The 23540-nt window shown below is 42.0% G+C and overlaps 1 protein-coding gene across 1 annotated transcript in view; it reads left to right on the plus strand.

Annotated features, from left to right (window-relative positions):
* The window catches only part of VPS8 (VPS8 subunit of CORVET complex), a 2195799-nt gene that overhangs the window by 682963 nt on the left and 1489296 nt on the right, over positions 1-23540 (plus strand). The window contains exon 13 of the mRNA XM_044075401.1: positions 19462-19508. Within this exon, the coding sequence (XP_043931336.1) occupies positions 19462-19508 (47 nt within the window). The remainder of the gene's footprint in view (positions 1-19461; positions 19509-23540) is intronic.

Here is a 23540-nt window from a genome sequence, read left to right on the forward strand (position 1 = left end):
CTAAAGACAAAAAGAGATCCCACTTGGTTCCCTCCTCACCATCGGGTGATCAGGGCAAGCCTGGGAAATCAAAGGTCCCAAAGCTATCTTCGGAGCATAAATCTGCCTCTACAGCTCCATCTTCCTTGACTCCGAGGATCTCAAAACCTTCGATACAGGCGCCAGTTTCAGCACCGGTCCTGCCTCCAGCACCGATCATTGACCTTACTATGCCTATTTTGACTTTGGCACCTGTTGCCACTTTGGCTCGGGGCACACCTTCGATTACTTCATTAGTTTCCATTTTGGAATCAACCGTTTCGGCTCCGAGTGCCTCTTTGGCACAGAGTGTGGTACTGACTTCACTGGATTTGCCCCCTTTATTTTCAGTCTCGAAACTAGAGACTTCGATGCCGGCAGACCTTGCACCACAGACCCGATACTCCCCTTCTGTAGATCTGTTTCTGTGCCAGGTGTATAGCCCTTTCATTGAATGTCCTGACTCCCCATCTGGAGTATCCACTAGATCCACCAAGAGCCTGTCGGAACATGATGTGGTGTGTCTTGTGGACCAGCTGTTGTTAGCCTGGGGGATCCCCACTCTTTCTAAGACCTATCCACCTACAGGACTTGGGTTGACCTATCCATGGACTCCATCTTACACTCCTTCGACCACCTCGGTTCAGAAACCTTCCGCTCCGATGTCAGTCATGGAACCCATCACCCCAGTGCCTACAGTGCATCTCACTCTGGCTCCGAGTTTGCCCCTTTGGTCTTCGGTTCCCTCTGAACTGGTCCTTCCTCAATCTGAGGATTGGAGGACGGGTGCTTCGACCTGGGGCATGGAGCCATCTTTCTCCCTGGTTCCATCCTCAGTGCCGATAGCTGTGTCTGCATTGATCCTACATGAGCCTCCACTCGTGGGGGTGGGTTTGTCGGAGTGGGGTATGACCCTGGTCCCAAGATGGTCTTTCTCAGTTCCGGGCTCCCTTCCCTCTTCGGGCAGAACTGCCTTCTGCGCGTTGGAGAGGGCTCTTGCTTCTGGTAGCACTCCTTTGATGTCAGAAGCCCAGTTGTCCCCAGCTGAACTGCAGCTGTCACAGACCACCCCCAAAGACAGCAGGCAGTGAAGCCACAGGACACCCCTGTTCAGGGTACTTGCTCTTCCGAGTCCTCCTCAGAGACTCCCACTGAGGAACCCCCTCAAAAGAGGACATGCAAGAGGAAGCAGATAGACTCACTCGAGGAGTCCTTAACTGAAGAAACGGATTATGATGCTGATGAAGGGTCCCTGCGGTCACCTCCTGATGATGTCTCCTTCAGAGACATCCTGGAAATGTTAAAGCAGAGAGGTGACTGGAAGACCTTAAACCCATTGTCTTAGGAGTCTGTGTTCTTGTAGGCTTTCCGCACCCAGCCTCCTACCTCATCGATGATCTTGCCTGCCAATTAACTCATCCAGCTCATTGTGCAGAGCACTTGGAAGAACCCTGATTCCATTGAGGTGATCCGTCAGAGACCAGACAAAATTCTTTCTCCTTCCGAGGAGAACCCCCATTGGTCCAAAGGGTTACCAGTCGATGCTATGGTGGTGGTGGTGGCGGTCACGAAAAAGGACTTGGCTGAGGAAAGTCCTGCTGTCCTCCTGCTCAGCAGGGAGTCTTGGGTGGTGAATAGACTTGGGAAGCATGTTTTTGCATCAGGGACCGTTGCTGTATGGTCCCTGAATTATTTGGCACATTTTACGAAGCTCCAGAAGGAGTTGATCTCCAAACTCTTTGGGATGCTCACAGGGCAGTTGTCTGATGAGGTCCAGGACAAAGTGGCCTCTCAGCTTGCAACCCTGGAATCAATATCCAACTTATCCATGAGGTTGCTGTCACATGCGACTGAAGGGGCGGCTAGAACAGCGGGTTCGGGCATTGTAATGAGGCTTCATGCCTGGATGCGCATTTGTGACCTCGTGGACCCCTTTAAGTCTTCCTTTCTGAATGCTGACATTGAAGCCTCGTCCCTTTTTGGTTCCAAGGTAAAGGACATGCTAGCCAGGTGCAAGCAAGATGGAAAGACCCTGTCTGCAGTAGGTCTATGGTTTTCCAACCCTCAGTGCACCTTCTCCAGGAATTAGAAAAGTGGAAAAATGTGGCACAAAAAATCTCAGGGTCCTTTCTGTGCTGCATGTGGTGATGATACCCCCAGGGGCAGAGGGGGTAACCATTCCGGAAGATGCCCATATAGAGCCAGAGGGGGTCCTTGTAACCAAGGCTCCAGAGGTTCCTTTTCTGGATAGCCTTACCAGCTCTCCTGAGGAGCGGCCCAATTGCTTACCTCTGGAAACAGTCAGGGGTCATTTCTCTCTGCACCAAGCTACCTGGCAATCTATTACCACCGATTGTTGAGTGCAGGGCATTATTACCAGAAGTTACACCATTCCCCTTTCTTGTCAGCCAAACCTTCCATGGAAACATCCCAATGTTCCACCCAGTCAAAGGGAAGAAGCAGCTTCAGAGATTATAAAGCTGTCTCAAAAAGAGTCATCCAACCAGTCCCACCAGACCAGAGCAGATCCGGATTTTACTCAAGATTCTTTTTGGTGCCAAAAAGGACAAGGGGACTGGAGGCCCATTTTGAATCTCAGCAGCTTAAACAAGTCTGTCCCCCAACCAAATTCCAGATGGTCACGGTTCAGTCCATTCTTCCCTTTTTAAGAGAAGATGATTGGATGTGCTCAATAAATCTCCGGGATATGTATTATCACATCAAGATGGGCAAATGCTCCAGGAGTCTGCTTCGCTTCCAGCTAGGAGCCAGTCATTACTAATTTCATGCCCTGCCATTCGGTCTCTCTACAGCCCCCAGAGTGTTCACAGCTCACTTGAGACAAAAGATTCCGGGTGTTTCCATATCTGGATGACTGGCTCCTCACCACCCCCACTGAGCATCTTCTGGTAACAGCACTGCATTATATTCCCTCTCTGGCAAAATTGTTGGGAATAATGATACATTGGGAGAAATCAATCCTTACTCTTACACAGCAAATAGAGTACACTGGAGCAGTGTTCAATACTCAGTCCTGTCTGGTATCACTCCTAATTCTCAGAAACCACCAATTGAGGGTTCAGCTCCGAGTGATACTCTTTCAAACAAAAGTCTCAGCAAGGGAAGTTCGTCAGGCTCTGGGCTCTATGGCAGCTTCAATCCTATTAGTGCCTCTAGCAAAGCTACATATGCAGACCCTGCAATGGCTCCTCCTTTGTCAGTGGTTTCCAAACTATCACCCCCTCGGTTACCAGATTCGTATAACCATCTCCTGCAAACAAGACCTCCTTTGGTGGATGAATTCAGAAGTAGAACTTTGGAGTCACCCATTTCAGTCCCCGCAGCCCACAGCCATTGTGACCATGGATGCTTCCCTGATCGGGTGGGGGGGCCATTTCCAGGGAAATACTGTCCAAGGCACATGGTCCACCTCAGAGGCCCACCTGCATGTCAGTGTTCTGGAACCGAGAGCTGTGCGGTTAGCATTGCAAGCCTTTCATTCAGCTCTCCCTTCTGGGACAATTGCAATTCAGTCAGACAACATGTCCATGGTCTGGTATATCAACAAGCAAGGAGGAACCAAGCCCTACCCCCTATGTCGAGAAACTATGAGAATTTGGCAGTGGGCAATAGCTTCCAACCGCTTATCCCATGGGAGCTCCAATGTGATTGCAGACAAACTGAGCAGATGCATCCTTAAGCCTCACAAATGGTCTCTTAACCCTGAGGTGGCGACAGAAATCTTCAGCCACTGAGGCCAGCTTTGTTGCGATCCTTTAGTCTCCCCATTGAACAACAAGTGCAGCAGCTATTTCGCCCTACTTCCCCCGGAGGGGGAGTCACTGAGGGGTGATCTAATCCATGATTGGCCCACGGGACTTGCTTACGCTTATCCTGCCATCCCCCTGATTCTGGACCCTGTACCAGATCTGATTACTCATCTTCAAAGGTTGAATAACTCAAATCTGTCCAGTCTCAAGCTGGCAGCTTGGTTTCTCCACTTCAACTAGTCGCCAGGCAAGCTAATCCCTCCTTGCCTGTTCAAGACATAATTCTGGCCTCTCATAAACCATCCACCAGAAGACTATATCAGGATAAAGGGAAAAGGTTCTCCATCTGGTCCAAGGATAACACGCTAGACCCATATTCAGCTCCAGTTACTGCAGTGTTTCAATACTTGGTTAAGTTTTTTTGTTAATGGAGCCTCTGCCTGTACTGTACGAGTTCATCTAGTGGCAATTTCCACAATGGTATAGATGGGCACCCCTCATCTCTTTACACATATGCAAAGCCTTGCTCAAAGGGACCTCTCATATCAGGCCTCCTGTCAGACAGCCTGTGGAACCATGGAACCTCACTCTAGTGCTTCAGTCTTTGACTCAAAAACCTTTTGAACCTGTGGTGAAGTGTGACCTAAAGTTTTTGTCTTGGAAAAATCCTTGGTTTTGGTAGCCATCATATCTTCTAGAAGAGTCTCGGAGCTGCAGGCATTGTGTATCAAGAGGCCTTATCTGGTATTTCATAAAGACAGAGTATCACTTCGGACAAACCCATCCTTCCTTCCTAAAGTTGTTTCTGAATTTTCCATAAACCATACCATTTGTTTTATCAGCGTTTTTTCTGAATTTGCCAATAGAGGAGAGTACTGCCTTCACTCTTTAGACTTACATAGACAACTGAGATTTTACCTAGACAGGACCAAACCTATCTGTAAATCGGAACAGCTTTTCATCTCCTCCTTTGGACCCAAACGAGAGAGGCTGTTTCCAAGGTTACATTATCAAAATGGCTAAGGGACTGCATACATTTCATCTATTCCCTCAGTAATGAACCTATGCCAAAAGTTAAAGCTCACTCCACTAGATCTATGGCAACGTCTGTAGCTTTCCATTCCAGGGCTTCCATGGGTGACCTGTGTGCAGCAGCTCCTTGGGCTAAGCCTCATACCTTTATCAATCATTACAAATTGGACTTGGTCTCCAGAGAAAGAGCTGCCTTCGGCTCAATGGTACTCAGGAATGTTCTTCCATAAGGGCCGCCCATGGACCTCAAGGTAGCTTGGGATTCTGTCCCATCAATGATGAATGGAAGGAAGATAAACAACATCAGATAAAGAAGTTATGTCTTACCATAACATTCCATCTGTGTTGTTTCTCTTCTTTCATTCATCACTTCCCACCCTCCTTCCCCCTCCAAAGGCTCCTGGGGGGATGCTTTGGGTCTAAGAAGTGCCCTTAGGGTATTTGCGCAGAAGTGGCCTCGGCTTTACTTCTCTTTCTCTTGCAAACTTGATCTGAAGTAACAGGGAGAAGAGCATTTGGGGTAGAGACTTAGCTCGAGAGTTTCTTTTGACTGGCACAAGCTTGGTAAAAAGGCCGACTCAGTTCTGAGGGCTCAGAACTCTACCCATCAGTGATGAATGAAAGAAGATGAACAACACAGATGGAACGTTATGGTAAGACATAACTTCTTTGTTCAGTGGCAGTCATTGGAGAAGATGATGTGCCTTGTTTTTGAGGAGCATTTCCTCATTTTACTTCATTAAAAAAAAAATAATAAAAAAACACTCTCCTACACTTAAAGGAACTAGCACACCTTTGTTAAGACATAAAAAAATCCTTGTGGTACATAACATTGAGTCATACTGCTGCAGATTGAAAGATTCAAGCAGCATATTTTCACCTCATTTTAAGTTTCCTGGTTAAAGCTGTTAGTAAATTTAGCACTTTTTATCTGCTTGTACCACATTCTGAGATTTTCTCCATATTTGAGAAACTAGTGTTTGAAAACTGTGGTGATCACTGTTAGTTTTCGGGAGTAATGGGGTGGATAGAACAGAACTGTAGAGTACTGCAGTAATGCAGAATGGATTCATACTGGATGTTGGCACTTAGGGAAGAGTAATTGTAGAGGCAGTGGTCATTCAAAGTGAAGAAGGGTAATATTTGTAGAACAAGCTAGTTAGAGTCTGAATCTGTAGAGAAGGAATAGATGATTACTTTTACTTACTGGGGCTCACACAATAGAGGACACTGTATTGTAGTTGATTTGGAGGAGCAAGGATTGATTGACTGAAGAGGCACTCTATGTCTTTGTGTGGGGGGTGGCAGAAGGAGGCAGAATGGTACAGTTGTGGAATAGAAGGAAATTGTCATTTTGTATAATCATTGTTGTTCAAATTAGCTATATTTGATGTTAGTTTGAGGGGCAGAATTTCATTAAAATCATGACTACAACCAAGAAAGAAAGAAATGCTAATAGATACTTTCACCACCCCAAACAGTCCTTTTTCTGCATGCAAAAAGGCAAAGGTAACTGTATATTTTGATAAGCTGTTTTTAATTGAGAAAAACAATGTTTTAGTTTACAAATTAATATTATGTATCCAATTTTATAATATTTGTGATTATATCATCAGAAAATAAATGTAACTGACAGCTGTCAGAGTACCAAAAAGTAACAGTGGGGAACAAGTGTAGAGAGAGAGACTCCACAGAAGTCTAGTGTGCATGATAGCAGAAAAAACACTCTACTAATAATTTGGTGATGATCAGATTCCTCATTACCCCATTAAGTTAATACTGACAAGCAGATATCACCCCACCCACATCTTTCTTTCTGCATCCTTCCTCCAGCACTGTATTCCCCCAAAAAAATAGAGACATTTACTGTCATCTTGTAGCGCATTTGATGAAGGAGCATGCCATTTAACAGGTAAATGGATGTCAGAGCCTTTGTCCACTCATTAGTTTTGTGGGGGTAGCTAATTGTTTCCTTATTTTCAACAATATGATTGTACTTGATAAGACTGCCATATTAACTGTGTCTTTAATGTCCTTGGTAATCCTGGATTAAAGATCCTTGATGCACACAAATTTCAAGTGCGATAAGTGTTTGTAGCTAATGCACACTCTTTTGTGTATTAGATCACATCCCACATTACTGCATGACCACAGTATTAGTGCACGGCAAACCCCATTTTGGGCAATAACTGTCCACTATCATTTGTATTTTGTTGATGAATTTAGGAGTAAAATAAGAATATTTTTTGAATTCACATATTTTAGTGAGGTGTAGGAATTGCCTTGAATGACTGCTCGTCAGCCAGAATATTGCCCAAGTTACTTAAATCAGTGATAAATCAATAACTGTTTTAGCCCACTTTTTGTGGGTAAACTTTGATAGTGTGCAATGTAGAGGTCCCAAGACTTAAACGGTACATATTTTACTTTTTTTTTAATAGTTTCCAGTGCAGCCATGTAGTTGATCTTTTTCCATTTGCCTTTTATCATAGGTGATGTTATTGGCTTGTCTCAAGTGGTAGAGATGGAGGAAAATCGCTTCCGTGAAACCAAATTTAATTTCTTGTAAGCCCAGTAGTTTTCCATCAGTTTTTAAATCAGCACTTTTTTGCTGGGTAATTCAGAAACAAAGGAAATAAACCTAGGATTATAAGTAGTGTTTAAAATTAAGGTTTTTGATACTGGATTGTCCTAATCATCTCTTGAGGCCAAGTCTAAGTGGTTGCAAAATCAAGACCATGCCTAGAATTAGATACCTGCTGTGAACTAGTTCATGAAGTGAAATGTGGAGGATGACTTCATTACTCTTGTACTGGAGCAAGACAAATTTCTCAAATTTTGACCAACTGAGAGCATATTTATCATTGTTAAAAATATGATAAGTAGCCAAGATTGTGGCTATATTGAAGTACACGTGAAAGACCTCAAGAACTGAGAGCTTGAACATCTTCTGCAACAGGGCAAAATAGCTCATTATATGCATCTCAGGGCTAACTAATGTTCTAGAGAAATTATCAAACTAATTTAGGCAGAGAAACACTCTTGTGTTTAGGAGGGTAGGAAATGTATGCAGCAGATTAAGTAAAAGGGGTCACATGCTCATTTTCCAAACATTAGTCTTTCCCAGCGAAGGCAGTGGAAGAGTAAGCCATCTCTCTAGGTCCAGAGTCACTTTAGTTCAAAGGCAGTTAGAGGTGTTTTCATTAGGGCATTTGAAAGTGCTTTTTCATCATGTGTTTATTGACCTTCATGTCCTCTTCCTTTAGGTCTGTAGCCCATTTGTTTTCAGAGGCAAGTGACAGCTGACAGGAGAGAGTTGCCATCCAGGCAGCCATGTAATAGTTGTTGCACCCTGTAGATGCTCGGTCTTCCATCTGGCTGCCATGAAAGGAAGTCCTTATCCATGGCAGCCTGAGGGTCTGCCCCCCCCAAGAATGAGGCTGTCTGTGTTGTGATTTGAGCACCTCTATCACCATAGGGATCCCCTATACCCCTTGAGGTTGCATATGTTCTCCCACATGTGCATCCATAGGGCTGGCAACACCAAGCACACAGGATCTTTGTGACCGTCCTTGTCATGCAAACCTCTCCTTGCACAGGAGCAATGTGACCACTGGAAAACCAGTATTCCCCCCACCCCTGGGGTTGCAGAGCAGTAAACTGCTCATGTCCTATTCTCTCCCTTCTAGCTCTTCCAGGGTGCAACCCTTTCCAATATGCAATATATACTTTTGTGGTAGTGGGGGGTCTGCAGAAGAGGTGCACAAGATGCATCTCTGTTTAGCGTGAAATTGAACAGATTAATGTAACTTTTTACAGTCTGTAGGGTCATTGCAAGGGAATCAACCAGTGAGCTAAGTGTAATAAAAATATTTCCAAAGCTAGAAGTTTGATAAGGACATCTACTGTATTATTGTTTGAACTAAATTGTTGTAAACCTCCTTACTAAGGGTTCTAAGAAAAAGGTGGAATAAAGGGCACTCTTTCCTGGTTTTAGAACCAAGAAAAAAGTACGTTGACAAGAAAATATTCACTCACATCTTAACGGCTGGTGATGAATTTAGGCCTTTATCCATGTAATCAAAGAAATGGGAAGACGTGACTTTAGAAATGGTAAAGAGAAAACTCAGTTAACTCTCATCAAGATTTACTGAAGTCAAGATTTGCTTCAGCCATGATGCCATGTAAGTCTCCCAACATATCTTTGCTTGGCCTGTCTGTTGGTGATTTGTATGCAAAGTCTAAGGGCTAAAAACAACAATGAGAATGTAAGGCTAGGCTTCTTAAGATCCTTCTAGTTCAATAGCCTAGTAAATGTATATAAACCTGTGCAAAGAGCTGTTCAGTCTTGGTCAGAAGGGTTGTATCACTTAATGATACCCATTTGTTTAGACTTTGCAGTATCATCCATGCCTTTTCAAAGTGGGTAATAGAGTTATTATGCAAAGATGTTTTTGTTCCATATTAATGAGTGAGACAAGTGTGTGGGAAGAAAAGCAGGATCTTCGAGTCGTAATCAGGATTTTCCCTGAAACCTGACTTTCAAATCAGTCTTTCCAGCCAAAGGCTTGGGGATGGACTGGACGAGAATGATTTTATTTTTCCTCTCTACAAGGGCCCGATTACTAAAGGCTTGACAAATATCGCACTGTTGATGAAGGTGTGCTGGGCCCAAGCAATACACACAATTGCAGTCCCTGAGAGATGCTGTCCTTCAAAATTAGCCCTCAGGACTACTTTATGCCTTTGCCCCCATTCCTCTAATACCCCCTTTCTTGAAAAGCAAAGTGATCCTCATTGCCCCATTTTGGCCTCGGCAAGTCTGGTTCTCCTTTCTTTGGCCTTACCTACTTCAACATCCATGGACACTGGACCCCAGTCCAGATCTCCCGTCCCATCCTCAGGGACTAATTCACCCTAAACTGAAAAGCTTCAAGCTTACAGCTTGGTTGCTAAAGTTCCATTAATTGCCAGGCGAAATAACTTGTCTTCCCCATTTCAAGACATTTTGCTAGCTTCCCCTAAACCTTCCACATGAGACTCTACCTCAGTAAATGGAAAAGATTTTCTATATGGGCATGCAATAAACTTGATCCTTTCTCACCACCAGTTGAAGAGGTTTTGCAATTTTTGTTTATGCTCTTCGAACAAGGAACTGCTGCTTCCCCCAACACGGTTAAACTTGCTGCTTTTTCTAATTTCCATAAAGGTTTGAAAGGCAATCCTTAATGTCACGTAGGCTGTGCAAGGCTTTTCTAAAGGGAACATTAAGATTAAAGTTTTCTTATAGGGAACCCGTTGTCCCCTGGAATCTTACTATGGTTTTGGAATCCTTGATCCAATCCCCCCTTGAGTCTGAAGCTACCTGTGATTTGAAATTTCTTTCATGGAAGACCATTTTCTTAATAACTATTAAATCCACTAGGAGGCTTTCAGATATCCATGCATTATCTTCAAAACCTCCATATTTAATTTTTCGTAGAGACAGAGTATCACTGAGAACCGATCCATCCTTTCTTCCGAAGGTCATATTTGAGACTAACATTAATCAATCTATTGAATTGCTAGTGTTCTTCCCTAATTTTTTCCAACTGCTTATATCTGTTGGATGTTCCCAGACAATTGCATTTTTATCTTGACAGAACTGAAGATTTTACAAAGTCGGACCAGTTATTTGTCTCCTTTTCAGGTCCTTCCATGGGTAAATCAGTTTTTAAGGTTATATTGTCTGAATGGCTAAGAGAATACATTACCTTTGTCTACAACAGGAAAAACCTCAAATTGGCAGCCCCAGTTAGAGCACACTTCACAAGAGCTATAGCCATGGCTGCTGTTTTTCACTCCAAGGCTTCCATGGAGACAGCATATGTGCAGCTGCAACATGGGCTTCTCCACATACCTTTACTACTCATTACAAAGTGGATCTGGTCTCCAGGGGAAGAGCACCATTTGGTTCTATGGTACTCAGGAATATCCTTCCATAAGGCCTGCCAAGATATAAGGTAGATGGGGACTCTGTGCCATACATCAAGGATAAATGAAGTTTGACAACATCAGATAAAGAAGTTATCTACTCACCATAATGTTCCATCTGTGTTGTCAATCTTCATTTATCCTCGACATCCCACCCTCCTTCCCCCTCCTTCAGACTTCTTGAGGAAAGAACCTTAGTCCTGGCTATTTGTTTCCTCATGTATGACATTAGACATAGCCTCTTCAATAGTTATAGTATTACCTTCTCCTAGTTTTTCATTATAGCTTCAAACTTGATCTGAGGTAATTTAAAGAGGGCATTCTGGGTAGGAACTTGACTTAGGAGTTTTTGGTTCACATGAACTGTTGTAACGGCCAGGCCAATTCCTAGACTTGGAACTGAGTTCCTATAGGTCAAGGATAAATTAAGGTCGACAACACAGATGGAACATTATGGTGAGTAAATAACTTTTTTTATTGGATCACTAGGTTTGGATGACCTCATTAAGTATGGAAGATTACCTACACATTATCACCTGTTTTACTGGAAGTACCTAACTTTGCAGATCTGCCATTTCCGTTTTCTCTTGGTAAGTCACCCATTTGACCTGTATTTTTGTCCAACCATTTGCAAACTATATGGTTCCAGATTTTGTCTTCTTAGGGAACTGAGGAAATATAGATTTATCCTTAATGCCTAGTGGTGTTAGAGAATTTGGTATACTTGCAACACCACCTTTCAAATATAATCAGTTACCTCACCCTGCTGCATATCACTTTGAACAAAGCCAAGTCAGCCTTGCAGAGTATTCAAATAATACAGTTTACAGTTTCCTAAGTTTTTCTTCCTTTGAATATGGTTAGGTAAATCCCTATATTTCAGATAAAAACATTGTTTACTGCAGCATCCATACATTACCTCAGTGCTGAGAGGTTCATGTCTTCATCTCTCCTAATGAATATCATATCGTCATCCTTGTGTTGACGGTTTGTGGAATATTTGATTAATGAGGAACAGCAGTCCTTCAAAATTTTCTTTAGCACTAAGTGATAAAACTCATTGGTAGACTGTATTAGCCGTTTTTAGTCACACAGGTTTAGCCCAGCTCACAAGAATGAAGCCTCCATATATTTCAAAGCCAACTGTTTGGATTAGGGTGGAGAGTTCATAGTTTTCATCTTCGTCCTGGTAAACTAAAGAAATCTTAAGTGCTGAATGAGTAATTTGCTTCAGCCTTCATGAGGGAGGTCAAGGGTAAGACTGCATAGTGGGAAGGAGGTAGGACAGAGTAGGAAGAAGGCATTTAGCTAGAGAGGGAAAAGAATGACACATATCTGCTTATCTTAAGGATGAGCAAAGCACAGGAACTAAATGGAATGCCTTCCAGGGTCTTCAAGAATTTGAATTTGACCATTGTGCTGGCAGATTACTGGAAAGAGTTTCAGAAGTGCATGTGGAATGGAAAGATGCAAATATGATGCCACTGTACAGGAAGGGGACAGAAAGAAACAGGGGAACTACAGACTTGTTAGACTGATAACAGTGGGAGGAAAAAGTCATGGAAAGAATGCTTTGAGAAGAGTAGTTTTTTTCCTATAAGACAATCAACATGGGTTCATGGCCAAAAGGTTGTATTGATCATACCTTATTCAGCTTTATGACTGGGTTGCTGGGGAAATTGACTGGAGTACCAGTCGAACATTATCTATGTAGACTTCACCAAGGCCTTCGACTTCTTTGTAAACAGGTTCTTGCAAAGAATACTGAATGGTTTGGAAGAAGTACTGAGACTGAGAAGGAATTGGATGCAAGTTTTTTTTTTTTTTTTTTTTTGCAAGAAGTGTAATGTCAGGGATATGGAATGACTATTAAAGTATTTGAGGTGTTATCTCTGGGCCCTTGCTTGCCACTCCATTCATGTCAGATATACATAAGAGAAGACAGAATAGGATTATTAATTTCTTTCCCGATGACACAAAGTTGGTGTAACACTGCATGACAGGGGTGGGGACTGAAGAGTCTAAGGAATCATGTGAAAGGGCTGACAAGGAGGACAGAAAGGTGGCAACTGGCCATTGCTTCCAGTGGATGCAAAGTTCTGTACCTAGACCACAGCATTCCTCTTGTGAAGTGTTAGCTGGGGAATAGACCTGAGTGCAACAGAGTAAAGATATGGATATGATGACCATACCTGGGCTGGACCACCAGATGCAGAGTCTGGGGGGGTGGAGTGGCAGTGGCAAACAGAATGCTGGGATGTAACCTCTGGGAGGTAAAACTCAGAAGGAGGATGACCGTGCTCTGCCAGGCCTGGGTCAGACTGCACACATGGAATATTTGTGAACAGTTTTGAAGACCATACAAAGAGAAAACATCAGACTGCTAGAAGGAGTCCAGTAGAAAAGCCACTAGATGGGTACAGTGGTATGGAAGTGAAAGGATGTGATCAAAGAGTTGGGGAGCTGCAGTTCTGCTCAATGGAAATCAAAAGAGAAAAGGGCAGAAATACTGTGGTGGGTACACAAGGTACTGCCAGGGAGTATGAAATGGTCATCCCAAAGAAGAAGGATGGGGAGGAGAGGATGCAAGTAACTGATTGCAAGGCCCAACCACACCCTGGTAGACCTGTCATTTGGAGTCCCAATTCTGTCTCGCTCATCATTAGATCATCTTATTGGTCATTAGACCAAAAATTGAGTATAATGCCCGGTTTGAAATGTACCCCTCCAAACACCTGCACCAACTGGAAAGGCCACTGAAATACCTCGCAATGAGGATCCATGGCCTCCAACAACTGTCCTATGCTGACAGGCTCAAATCACTATCACTCTACAAGGTATCGTACAGATTGCTCCGGGGTGATCTGTGTCTGCCTACAAGGCAGTCTCAGACCCTGCCGTACTAGAGATGCTCTATATCTGTAAGTCTAACTCCTCACTCACTACCCGCTCAAAAGGCCTGAATCTCATATGCAGCATCAACAAAACTGCTAGAGAGACAGTTTTGCCTCCCAGAGGCTGCCCCGTCTCTGGAATAGACTTCCCATACTCGTCAAACAGAACATCTCGCTGACCCTCTTCAAGCGCAACCTTGATGAGTGGGTGGGAAACTACAAATTTGTCCCAGGGGTTCCACCTGTGTCCCTCACTGACAGGGGCAATAGTTGCTAACTGAGGTGTCCTTTTGGGAATAAACTCTTGGCTAGGCTTGGAAGGGCCCCAGGACCATTAATTTAGTAACCTTCAATGATCCTAGGATCTGCATAGTTCCTTTCTATGGATGCATCTGCTTGAGTTTGGAAAGTTTGTTTTGTTGAAAATTTAATTCAGGATCTGCGGACACCCTCATAGTCTTCCCTTCACACAGAGTCTTAGAGATTTTGACAGTGGAAAATATCCTAAGCCTTCCATGATTGTGCTCTTAGCCAAGTGGTGTAGCTCTGAACAGACAGCTCTATGGTAATCTTATACATCAAGAGGCAGGGAGGAGCACAGGCTCAAACTCTATTGTACCTCATCTTAATAGTTGTGAGGCTGAGAAGTCTTGAAAATGTGTCATTTTTGACACCGTGTATACCCACTGTTGCTGAAATAAGTCTTGAATACTTTTAGTCAAACTCTGATGAATTTTGTATGGTTGAATTTCCCATTTTAGAGTAGTTGTACCCCTATTTGCTAATTTAGATTTCTCAGATTTGTAAAACATTTAGCTTTTGAAGCTATAAAAACTGTATGAAGCATGGAAGACTAAGGTTACAAAGTTATTTCCTAACTGGAGGGATAATGTGTTGTGCTAAAAGGAAGACCTGAAAGCATGTACAGGTGCGCTAGCCAGTGGGGCATGATTTATTGACTTTGCTTCATTTTTGGAACTGAGAGCGAGGTTAGGCAAAGGCCCTAGAATCTGGCACTAAAACTGTTTTGCGATTTCTGGAGTAGAAAGCAAGGCCTATGAGAGAGGCTTCGAGGTTGAAAAGGTGGCCTGCTAGAGTACTTGCGCTCAGAGTGAGACCTTTGAAAGAGGCCTAACTCTATCCTGAGAAGACTGTATGGATTTGTGGATTGCTTTAAAATTATTGGTTATTTTATGTTTTACAAGAACAAATGAGCCAGTATTTCTGTCTGTACATTTAATACATGTGAGTTTTGCTTATGTCCTGCCACCAGTGTCTTCAAATATCCTACATCAACAAACAGAGCAATGCTGATTCTTCTCTGATCTCCTAAGGGCTAATCTGGATATTGTACCTTTTCCTATTCTTCAGAAGGTTATTTTGAAGATAAAGTAATTAGACTTGTAGGAAATCTTTTTAGCTGCTCTGTGACTAAGGCAAATTTGTTTTCCCCGTCTTAAGGAGCTGTCACAATCTTTATCATTCCCATGGTTACTAATGAGCCAGAGGTTATTTGAAAAACTCTCACAATCCTTGCCAAACCTGTTGATGCTTGGCTTCTGAAGCTCTTAAACTTTTCATGTTTGGGATTTCAGTGAATGTATTGAATTCTTCTGGCAGTCTTAATTCCACTTGGTCCATATAAGTAGCAAAATAGAAAGATTTTGCTATTTGGGCAGTCTGCTAGGACATAATACCCTTGGCTGTATGATACCAGTGGTCCTCAATTACCTCATTGAGCTATTCAGTTTAAGGCTAGCTTACTCCACTGTTAAAGTCCACCTTTTAAGGCTTTTTTAGCCTTTCATAGTCCCCTTCGTAAATGGACATTGATCCATCCTTGTGACTAAAATGGATTGTTGTGTCACCATCTACTAATTTAAAATTGCCTTAATTTGTAAAGTTTTGGTTTTGTTCTGGAATGTGGGACATTCCTACCTTTTAAAATATTTTCATCTTGTGCACTTAATTTTTTTTTTCTCTTGGATGACTGTCTTTTTGGTAGCCTTTACTACTTCCTGGTGCAAGATTCACTTGCATGCCTTTTTGCATTAAACATAACTTGTAATATTTCATAAGAACATGATTTCCCTTCCATTAAATTCTCTTTTTTTCGAAAGTTGTCTTGAAATTTATTCTTAAACTATTAAGTTGCCACCTTATTTCCACCTCTTGTAACCTATATGAATTTTGCTCCACAAGCTGGGTATTAAACAGAATTTTATAGTATGTTTAATTAAACTGCTCCTTATTGGAACAGCAGATGAGTTTTAGGTTTCCTTTCCTAAAATTAATTGAAGGTTTCTTAGCTACTAAACAGAGTATTTATACTTTGCTGTCTGCTCGTGTTAGGATTGCTACCAGGCAGCTGATATGCCTCTTCCTGGAGTTAATCATCCAAACAGAATGCACTCTTTATATCATGTACATTGTGCATTTTAAAAGGGTTTTAGTTCAGGATAATCTGTGACATGGTGATCTGAACCACTACCCACACTTTACCCGTGCAACTCCAGGTTTGACTTACAAGTTAGAGCTATGTGGTATTCAGTAGTAATAGGACCAGATAAGCTGCTAGATGGTGATCTCCTGTATGCCGTCTATCTGTTAAACATTTATTGTGCAATGCATTCTGGATACTTACAGTTGCTTTTTAATTGTTTTTACAAGGTATATTACATAAATCTTGTTTATTTCAAATAGTTTTCTTAAATGAATTATACTAGCATGCCCCAGTTTGTTTATTATTATAAAGTATGCGTGTAGACCTGGTGACATCTCAGCTGTTGGCATCTTCCTTTTTGAAAAGTGACTGTGTAAAACTACATTTACTTTACAGATTTATAATTGGATTATTTAAGGGTTAACAGTAATTGTGTTCCTGGTGATCGATTGGTTTGGCTGGTGGCATTGTGCTAATGCAAAGTACAAAGAGTCAAAAAAGGGTATGTTGATATTGCAGAGAGAAAGAGAAATCATTTATCCCTCCTGGAAAGCTGTGTGCACATATAGGTATGTGCATACAATGCAACCTTGGACAAATTTCTGTTACTGTTGGTTTGATAGCACTGAAAGGCATTGATGTGGGAGAAGGGTGGATAAGATGCTAGGGAGCAAGTGATTGTAGCTCGGTTGTGCAGTTGTTCAGTGTAAAGCTTATTAGGTGTGGCAGATGTTGGGTGTTACACAAGACAGCAGTGGGCATTTCCCATACACTCTTGAGGACAACTGCTTTGTGTATATTCTTTGGTAGCTGTTTTTCAGACTTTGAGACCATAGGCCCCATCCATCATAGATCACACATCTGAGTATACACACACATATACAGTCCTGAACTGCAAGCCTTGCTTGTCTTGATGGACAGCAGGCAACAGTAAAATACGGTTAGTGATTTGAAGTAAAAAAAAAAAATAAATAAAATAAAATCCCACAGCCTGCTGAAGATAACAGTATTACCTCTAAATTTAGACTCAAGTGGAACAAGTAGGTTGATTTTAGTGCCTTCAGTGAAGGCATAAGCCAATATCTTGATTTAGTGTATAGAATGGACATGGAAAAGGAATTGCTTGTTCCCATTGTCTTCAAAGATGGGCCAGACTTTGCTAGGTCATGCCATAAGGGCTTATTCTGTCAGTTCCTGCTACAGTCCTCCTCCTTGGTCATTGTTCATCAGCCGGCTTTGGTGACAAGTTTTCTAATTCCAGTCCATGTAAGACAGTTTAGTTCTGTAGGTGCCTACTTAAACCGCAGATCATCTTTGGCAAAAAAGTTTGACCAATTTCTTTATACCTTGGACTGATAAGCTTCTGTTGTCATTCCATGTGGCTAGCCCTGCTTCCATTGCCCTGATTTATCTCATCAATGGCCAAGAACTGAGGCCAGGATGGTTTTCTTCCTGTTTGATAATCTTCTAATAACACTGATGAGAAGAGACAACATGTAGTCAGGCATTTTTGATCAAGTATCAAAAAAGCTTTGAAATTAGAATGTGCCTCCTGCTTGTGAGAACATTGCTTTATTGAAGTCCTGAGTCCAGTCCTTTCTTATCAGGAGTTATTGTAACTACCTGCACAAGTAAACTTTTTTCACAGCTGGTAGATTGATCTAAGGCAAAGTTGAACATTAACATTTAAGCAGTCTGAAATTTGTAAAACTTGCTTGAGACTGACTTAGTGATATAAAGGGGGTTGGGGTTTGGCATAATGGCGAAATTGTTTACCTCACAGACTCAAGGTACAGGGTTTGATTCTCACCTTTGGAAACTTGTCAGAGCCATGGACTAAAACTTAATGCCAAGAAATGCATAATAGTATAACTTGGGAAGTCAGCGTCCCCCAGTAACTACCATATTGACAACATACTGCTAAGAGTTGACCAATTAGTTAGGAACTAGGCAGCACACCAATAGTAATCTAAGCTTTGACCATCATGTGTGTCTATAGTAGTGAGAAATCATTGTGTTGTTCAACTTATAAACAAAGGTCCACTGTATTCAGCACTCATCAGATCTGTCATTGAGTACAACTCCCCATTTGGTATGTACCTAACCAGACACATTAAAAACTTGAAATGTCATCGGGCGTTTCTCAATAAAAGAATATAGGATGTAAATCTCATGTACTGTGCAGACCACCTCAAAGCTCTCTCCCTATATTCTGTTTCCTGCAGGCTATTGAAGGTAGATCTGTGCCTGGGATGCAAGGCATATTTTGACCCTTTTGTGATGGACCTTCTTGTATCTGCAAAACAGCACCAAAATGACCCATTCTTAAGGCTCAAGTCTTGCTTGTGATGTAAATAGGACCTACTGGAAAGACAGGTATGTATCTCAGAGATGACTACTACTTTGTAACAGGCTTCCCATCCATGTGAAGGAAGCAGAGTTCCTCCCTAACCCAATTCAAGCGCAACTTGGACAACTGGATGGGAAACTAGAAATTTACCCCTGGTTTACCACCTGTGTGTCTAATGGACACAGACAGCTTGTAAACAGTTAATTTCCCAGGCTTCTGCTTGTAAATGGCTCATCTCATAAGCCATTGCTTACACTGCCAAAGGTACCAGATCTTGGGAGATTTGAGTTGCTTGGCTAGGCTTAAAAATGGACTGGTGGTGGTTCGCCTAGTATGTACCTATGAGCTGATGAAGGAGATCTCTTATTTATGGAACTGGTGACCTAAGTTTGAGATCGGGTGCTGGAAGGTTGACATGATGGTGCGTTGAGCGCTTTATGACCAGTTGTCATTTCTTGGGTAGATAGCTAGAATTTTTGTACTTTGCAGCAATTCCTTGTTTGAGGTGCAAAATTGGGGTGGGGAGGGGAAGTACAATCAGTAAGAAGCCCCTTTGGGTGTGGCAATAGTAGATGTGGGCAGAAGTGCATGTATGCTTCCTTTATTGGTATTATCTTGCTTTGGGATCGGGAATTATGATATATTAAGTTTTACTTTTTTGTTGTGCAGATGGAAAAAAAATGTGAGCATCGAAATACCACATTTAGAGGTCTTGTCTATCTTCTAAAAACAGTTTTTGCATCATGTTTAATATGGTTAGGTTAAGGTATGGGCTTCAACAACATATTTAAAATGTGAGCAGTAAAGGAACAGCCTGTTCAGGGACATTGCTGGATATGGAAACAGGGACCTTAGGCTAGCTTTAAGCATAAGTTCTTGATGGAGGTCTAAAATTTGAGTGGTGCCGATTCTGTTGAACACTTAAAATTATGTTGATAATGGACATTGAACATTCATTTTGTATTCTCTCTCCTTTTTTAGGACTGGCTGGGGATCCCAACAAGAGGAAAGGAGTTGTAGCTGATAAGGTAGGTTTTCTTAGACATGAGATCTGTGCATTGAGAATAATGCAAGAGATATGCTTATAATCATTTTAACAGTTTCTGCATGTAAATACCATATAAACTACGAAACAAAAGATAAGAACTGAATTATGCCACAGGGTAAATTATAGAGCAACCGACATATTGAATATTTGTTTAAAATATTCTGATCGTCAGTTTATTTAATATTTGACATTAAAGTTAAGGAAGTAATATTTTTTGCTGTTGTTTCATTATTCTCTGTTTACGAATGTTTCAATGTTATCCTAGGAAACAGCTAACAGGTGGATGGGGAAGCAGCCCTATGATTACAGATGTAGTGTATTCCACTTTCAAGTATTTCCAGGTCTTCTCGAAATGCACGACCAACATTTTGGTTGCCTTTTACCAATTTGTTTAGGGACAGAGGGGCTCTTGGTCTTCAAAGTTGAGTAGTTAGACTGCATGTAGGATTCAGAGAGGGAATATTTATAGAAAGAGTGGGTAGAGTTATTATATTTGATGATGCTACCCAAAAATGCATTTTTTGGGCTCTGAATGTCTACCCTAAAGGGTTGCTTTTCCTGTCTAGTGAAGAATGAAGATACTGCAGAATAGAAAAAAAACAGTTATAGATAATTGTATACATGATTTCTGTGACAATTTGGGTATAGATTTTATTCAGTAATTGGAGTAAATTTTTGTGATATACTACATTTACAATTTCCTTTTAGTAAACTCACCTTATGTGAAGGGGAAGGGTAGATATCTGAAGATAGGGATTTTTGTCATTTGCTCCCTCAGTCTCTAGCAGTACTCCATTAAGGACGTGTTTGCTTTGGGATGTGATGCATTATCTGTTTCTTACTCTTAAGCATTTAACTAACACCTATTGTGGGCATTCTTATCAGTGTTGGAGATGCTCACCTTATGTTTGGCATTATATTTTATGTGTATGTCTTGGGTGACCCCCTCATGGAGTAATATGAAAATAATTTGCAGAAAGTTCTAGGGCAAGAACTAGTTTTAATCAATTAATTCAAATTTGTTGGGGTACTAGTGATGGTATTTGTCTTTCACAGTCTGGACTGTTTTGGGGGTCATGCTGAGGGTTGCACACAAATGCATTCCTTGGTGTTGGAAATAAATGGATCCACCCTGTTGTATATAGGGTGTATTCCTTAATGTTTAACTGCCAGGAGTTGCATGCCATGTGGTACACATTTCTTCTAGTTGCAATCTGAATTGTTTTTAATGGAGGCAAAAAGCTGATCCATAGGTCTGTTGCATTTTAAATATTCTGACAAACGTTCATAGGTTCATAGGTTCATAGGTTAATACTAGGCTATCTGCCCTAGGGCATTTATAAGCCTAGCCCAGAGTTTTTCTGGCTTACGCCACCCCTTTAGATTGAAGGATATTATGCCCATTAGTTTGCTGTGCCTCTGTCAAGCAGTGACACTGATGTAATCCCTGGGGTATACCTGCGATCTCCCATCCATTGGTCAAGATTTCTCTTGAACAAAGCCAGCGAGGGTGCTCTGCCTCACATGTACTGGGATTTTGTTCCACAGCATAGGGAGTCTCTGGGTGATGAATCTGTCCCTCCAGCACGTCCTATTTATGACCGTGTCAAGGTTTAAGTCTCGTGCTCTTGTGGATCTGATGGATTTAGATTTTTTGAGGTGAAGCATGTTCATTAATTCCAGGTTGGACATGGCCTTGTATGTCAGGCACAGGTCACCTCTGAGCAGGCGGTAAGCGACTGAGTAGAGCTGGAGCTCCTTCAGTCGGGCAGCATAGGACATATTCTTGAGACCCTTTATCCTTTTGGTGAGGAACTTTTGGGGCCTTTCCAATTGCTGCAGGTGTCGGGTCAGATACATTCCAAATGGGGCGTTGTACTCAATCATCAGTCTGATGAGTGATGAGTACAGGGGAATGATGACCTCCCTTGACCTAGATGTGAAACCCTTCATGATCAGGTGGTATCAGAAGGAGGAGGAAAGCATATTTACATACATGAAAGAGTTTGAGTTTGGAAGTACACAAGTATAATTTTTTCACAGAAGTGTTCCAACTACAGTTAGCAGGAAATCTGGTGCTGCAAGGGATCTCAGTAGTGATCTGGAAACTTTGGATCCAAATTTTTGTTTTTCATTGTCAGAAAGACAGTCAAAAGCCTGAAAACATGCCATGTGCTGCATTTCAAGTCAGCATGTAGAGAAAAATTAGTAATTATTGTGAGCCTAAAGAGAACTCTGTTTGCTCACTAGTTGATGTTCTTCATTTAGATGAGTTTTGCAGTAGTTCTAACTACTTGTGTGCCGCTATATCAGGACTGACTTCTAGAGGTCGGGATCCTACTGCTTCAGTGTAGCATATGCCTGTGCCATGGTACATTGGTACTTTGCAGTATTACCACAGAACTTACCACAGTTCATCACAGATGTCTTAAAACACTTGGGTTGAGAGCAGTGCATCTCTGCCTTCAGTTACATGGTTAGCCAGCTTCAGAGCTCAGGAAAAGCATAGGTAACCAGATGTGGAAATCATCCCCACCTGTTTTTTTTTTTTAAACTGTTGGTAGTTGCAATTTTTGGTTGTACTCTTTTTTTTTTTTTTTTTTTTTTTTTTTTTTTTAAGATAGAATCTTAGTTTTGTCTCTGGGCCCCAGAAGTGTAGCTGCATATGTGGTAGGGGGATTCCATGCACAGATTACCACAGTTACTGAGTTATTTGTTTGGGCTTGGACTAAGACATCTAGAAGTGTGGCAAGTACTGCTTTTGGGACAATTTTGCCTGCAAAAAACAAAAGAATTCTTGCTCAGACACCTGACTCCAGAAGCATGCAGAGGTGGCCTAGATTAATTATTTATGTATTTATTTATTTTCTCCCTCTCTGCCTGTCTGACCCTGCTGTCTGTCAGTAATCGTCTCACTCCTAGGTAATTAGCCTGTTTGTTCCCCATCACCAAGGTGAGGCTTGACTGAGAGAGTCCCTGACTCAGACAACCATCATGGATGGTTCAAGAGTTTTCTTATTTTCTCCCTCTTCCTATTGGTACATATCTTGTGGGACTCCCTGGGTAGGCGGGCTGTACACACAATGGGCTGATAGTAGAAGATGTCCCGTCATATCGGCAAGGAACATTCCCTTCAAACAGCCCTGCCCCTTACCTCAAGGCACAAGCATTGATCTCACTGATATCCCCCAGGGAAATTAGCATTGTCCAGTGTGCCCATAAGTGAATGCAGTCTCCTATTTCCCCTGGAAGGTGTTTATGGGCCATTCCTTTCTCACTTCTCCTCCTTGCCTGGCTGATCCATTAGTGGGGCCACTAACTGAAACCCATTCAGCTGAAGTGCAGTCAAGACTTTATTTCTGTGTTCCACTGAGCCAGATGAGGAGGCCTGAAGTAATGGTTCAGAGGGTATTGTGGAGTCCCAATGGTATTGGTTAGAGAGGAGCTGGAGGACTTTGGTTGGGACTCTGGTCTTCCAGGACATAGAGGATAGGACTTCAAGAATTAACATCCCCTTACAGAAATTCCATAAAACTAAACATTTCCCAGTCTCCTGCTGCCAGATATTTGTACAGCTATATTTCACAGCTGTAGAAGAGATGCATCCAATAATTCACAATCAAATCACATGCATTCAAGGCTCCAGCTGAGGTTACAGACCATTTTTATGATGTTTCAATAAAGGCTGCTTTGCCACCTCCCTGTCAGTTTTTCTTCAATTGGCCTTTCTTAATTCTTGCTGGTGTAACCTTTCTTGTAGTAAAATGGATTTTGTTGGGCAGAGTAATTCCTGCCATACCATGGCAAAGGAGGATTAAAAGTTTGTTTTGTATCCTACATTATTTTACAACATTACTTCATTCTTTCAGCACTTCAGAAGTTGGGATACCAAAAGGCAGGTCTTCATCAGGAGTGGTGTGAAGAAGCAGTATTTTGACAACCTGTCAGGGGTTGCAGCCTCAGCCAGACATACCTCTTAATTACAGACCCAATGCTGCTTCCCTAGATGCTA

This window comes from Protopterus annectens, chromosome 6.part1 (assembly GCF_019279795.1).
Source record: "Protopterus annectens isolate FY-2018-M chromosome 6.part1, PAN1.0, whole genome shotgun sequence".
Classification (NCBI taxonomy): domain Eukaryota; kingdom Metazoa; phylum Chordata; order Ceratodontiformes; family Protopteridae; genus Protopterus; species Protopterus annectens.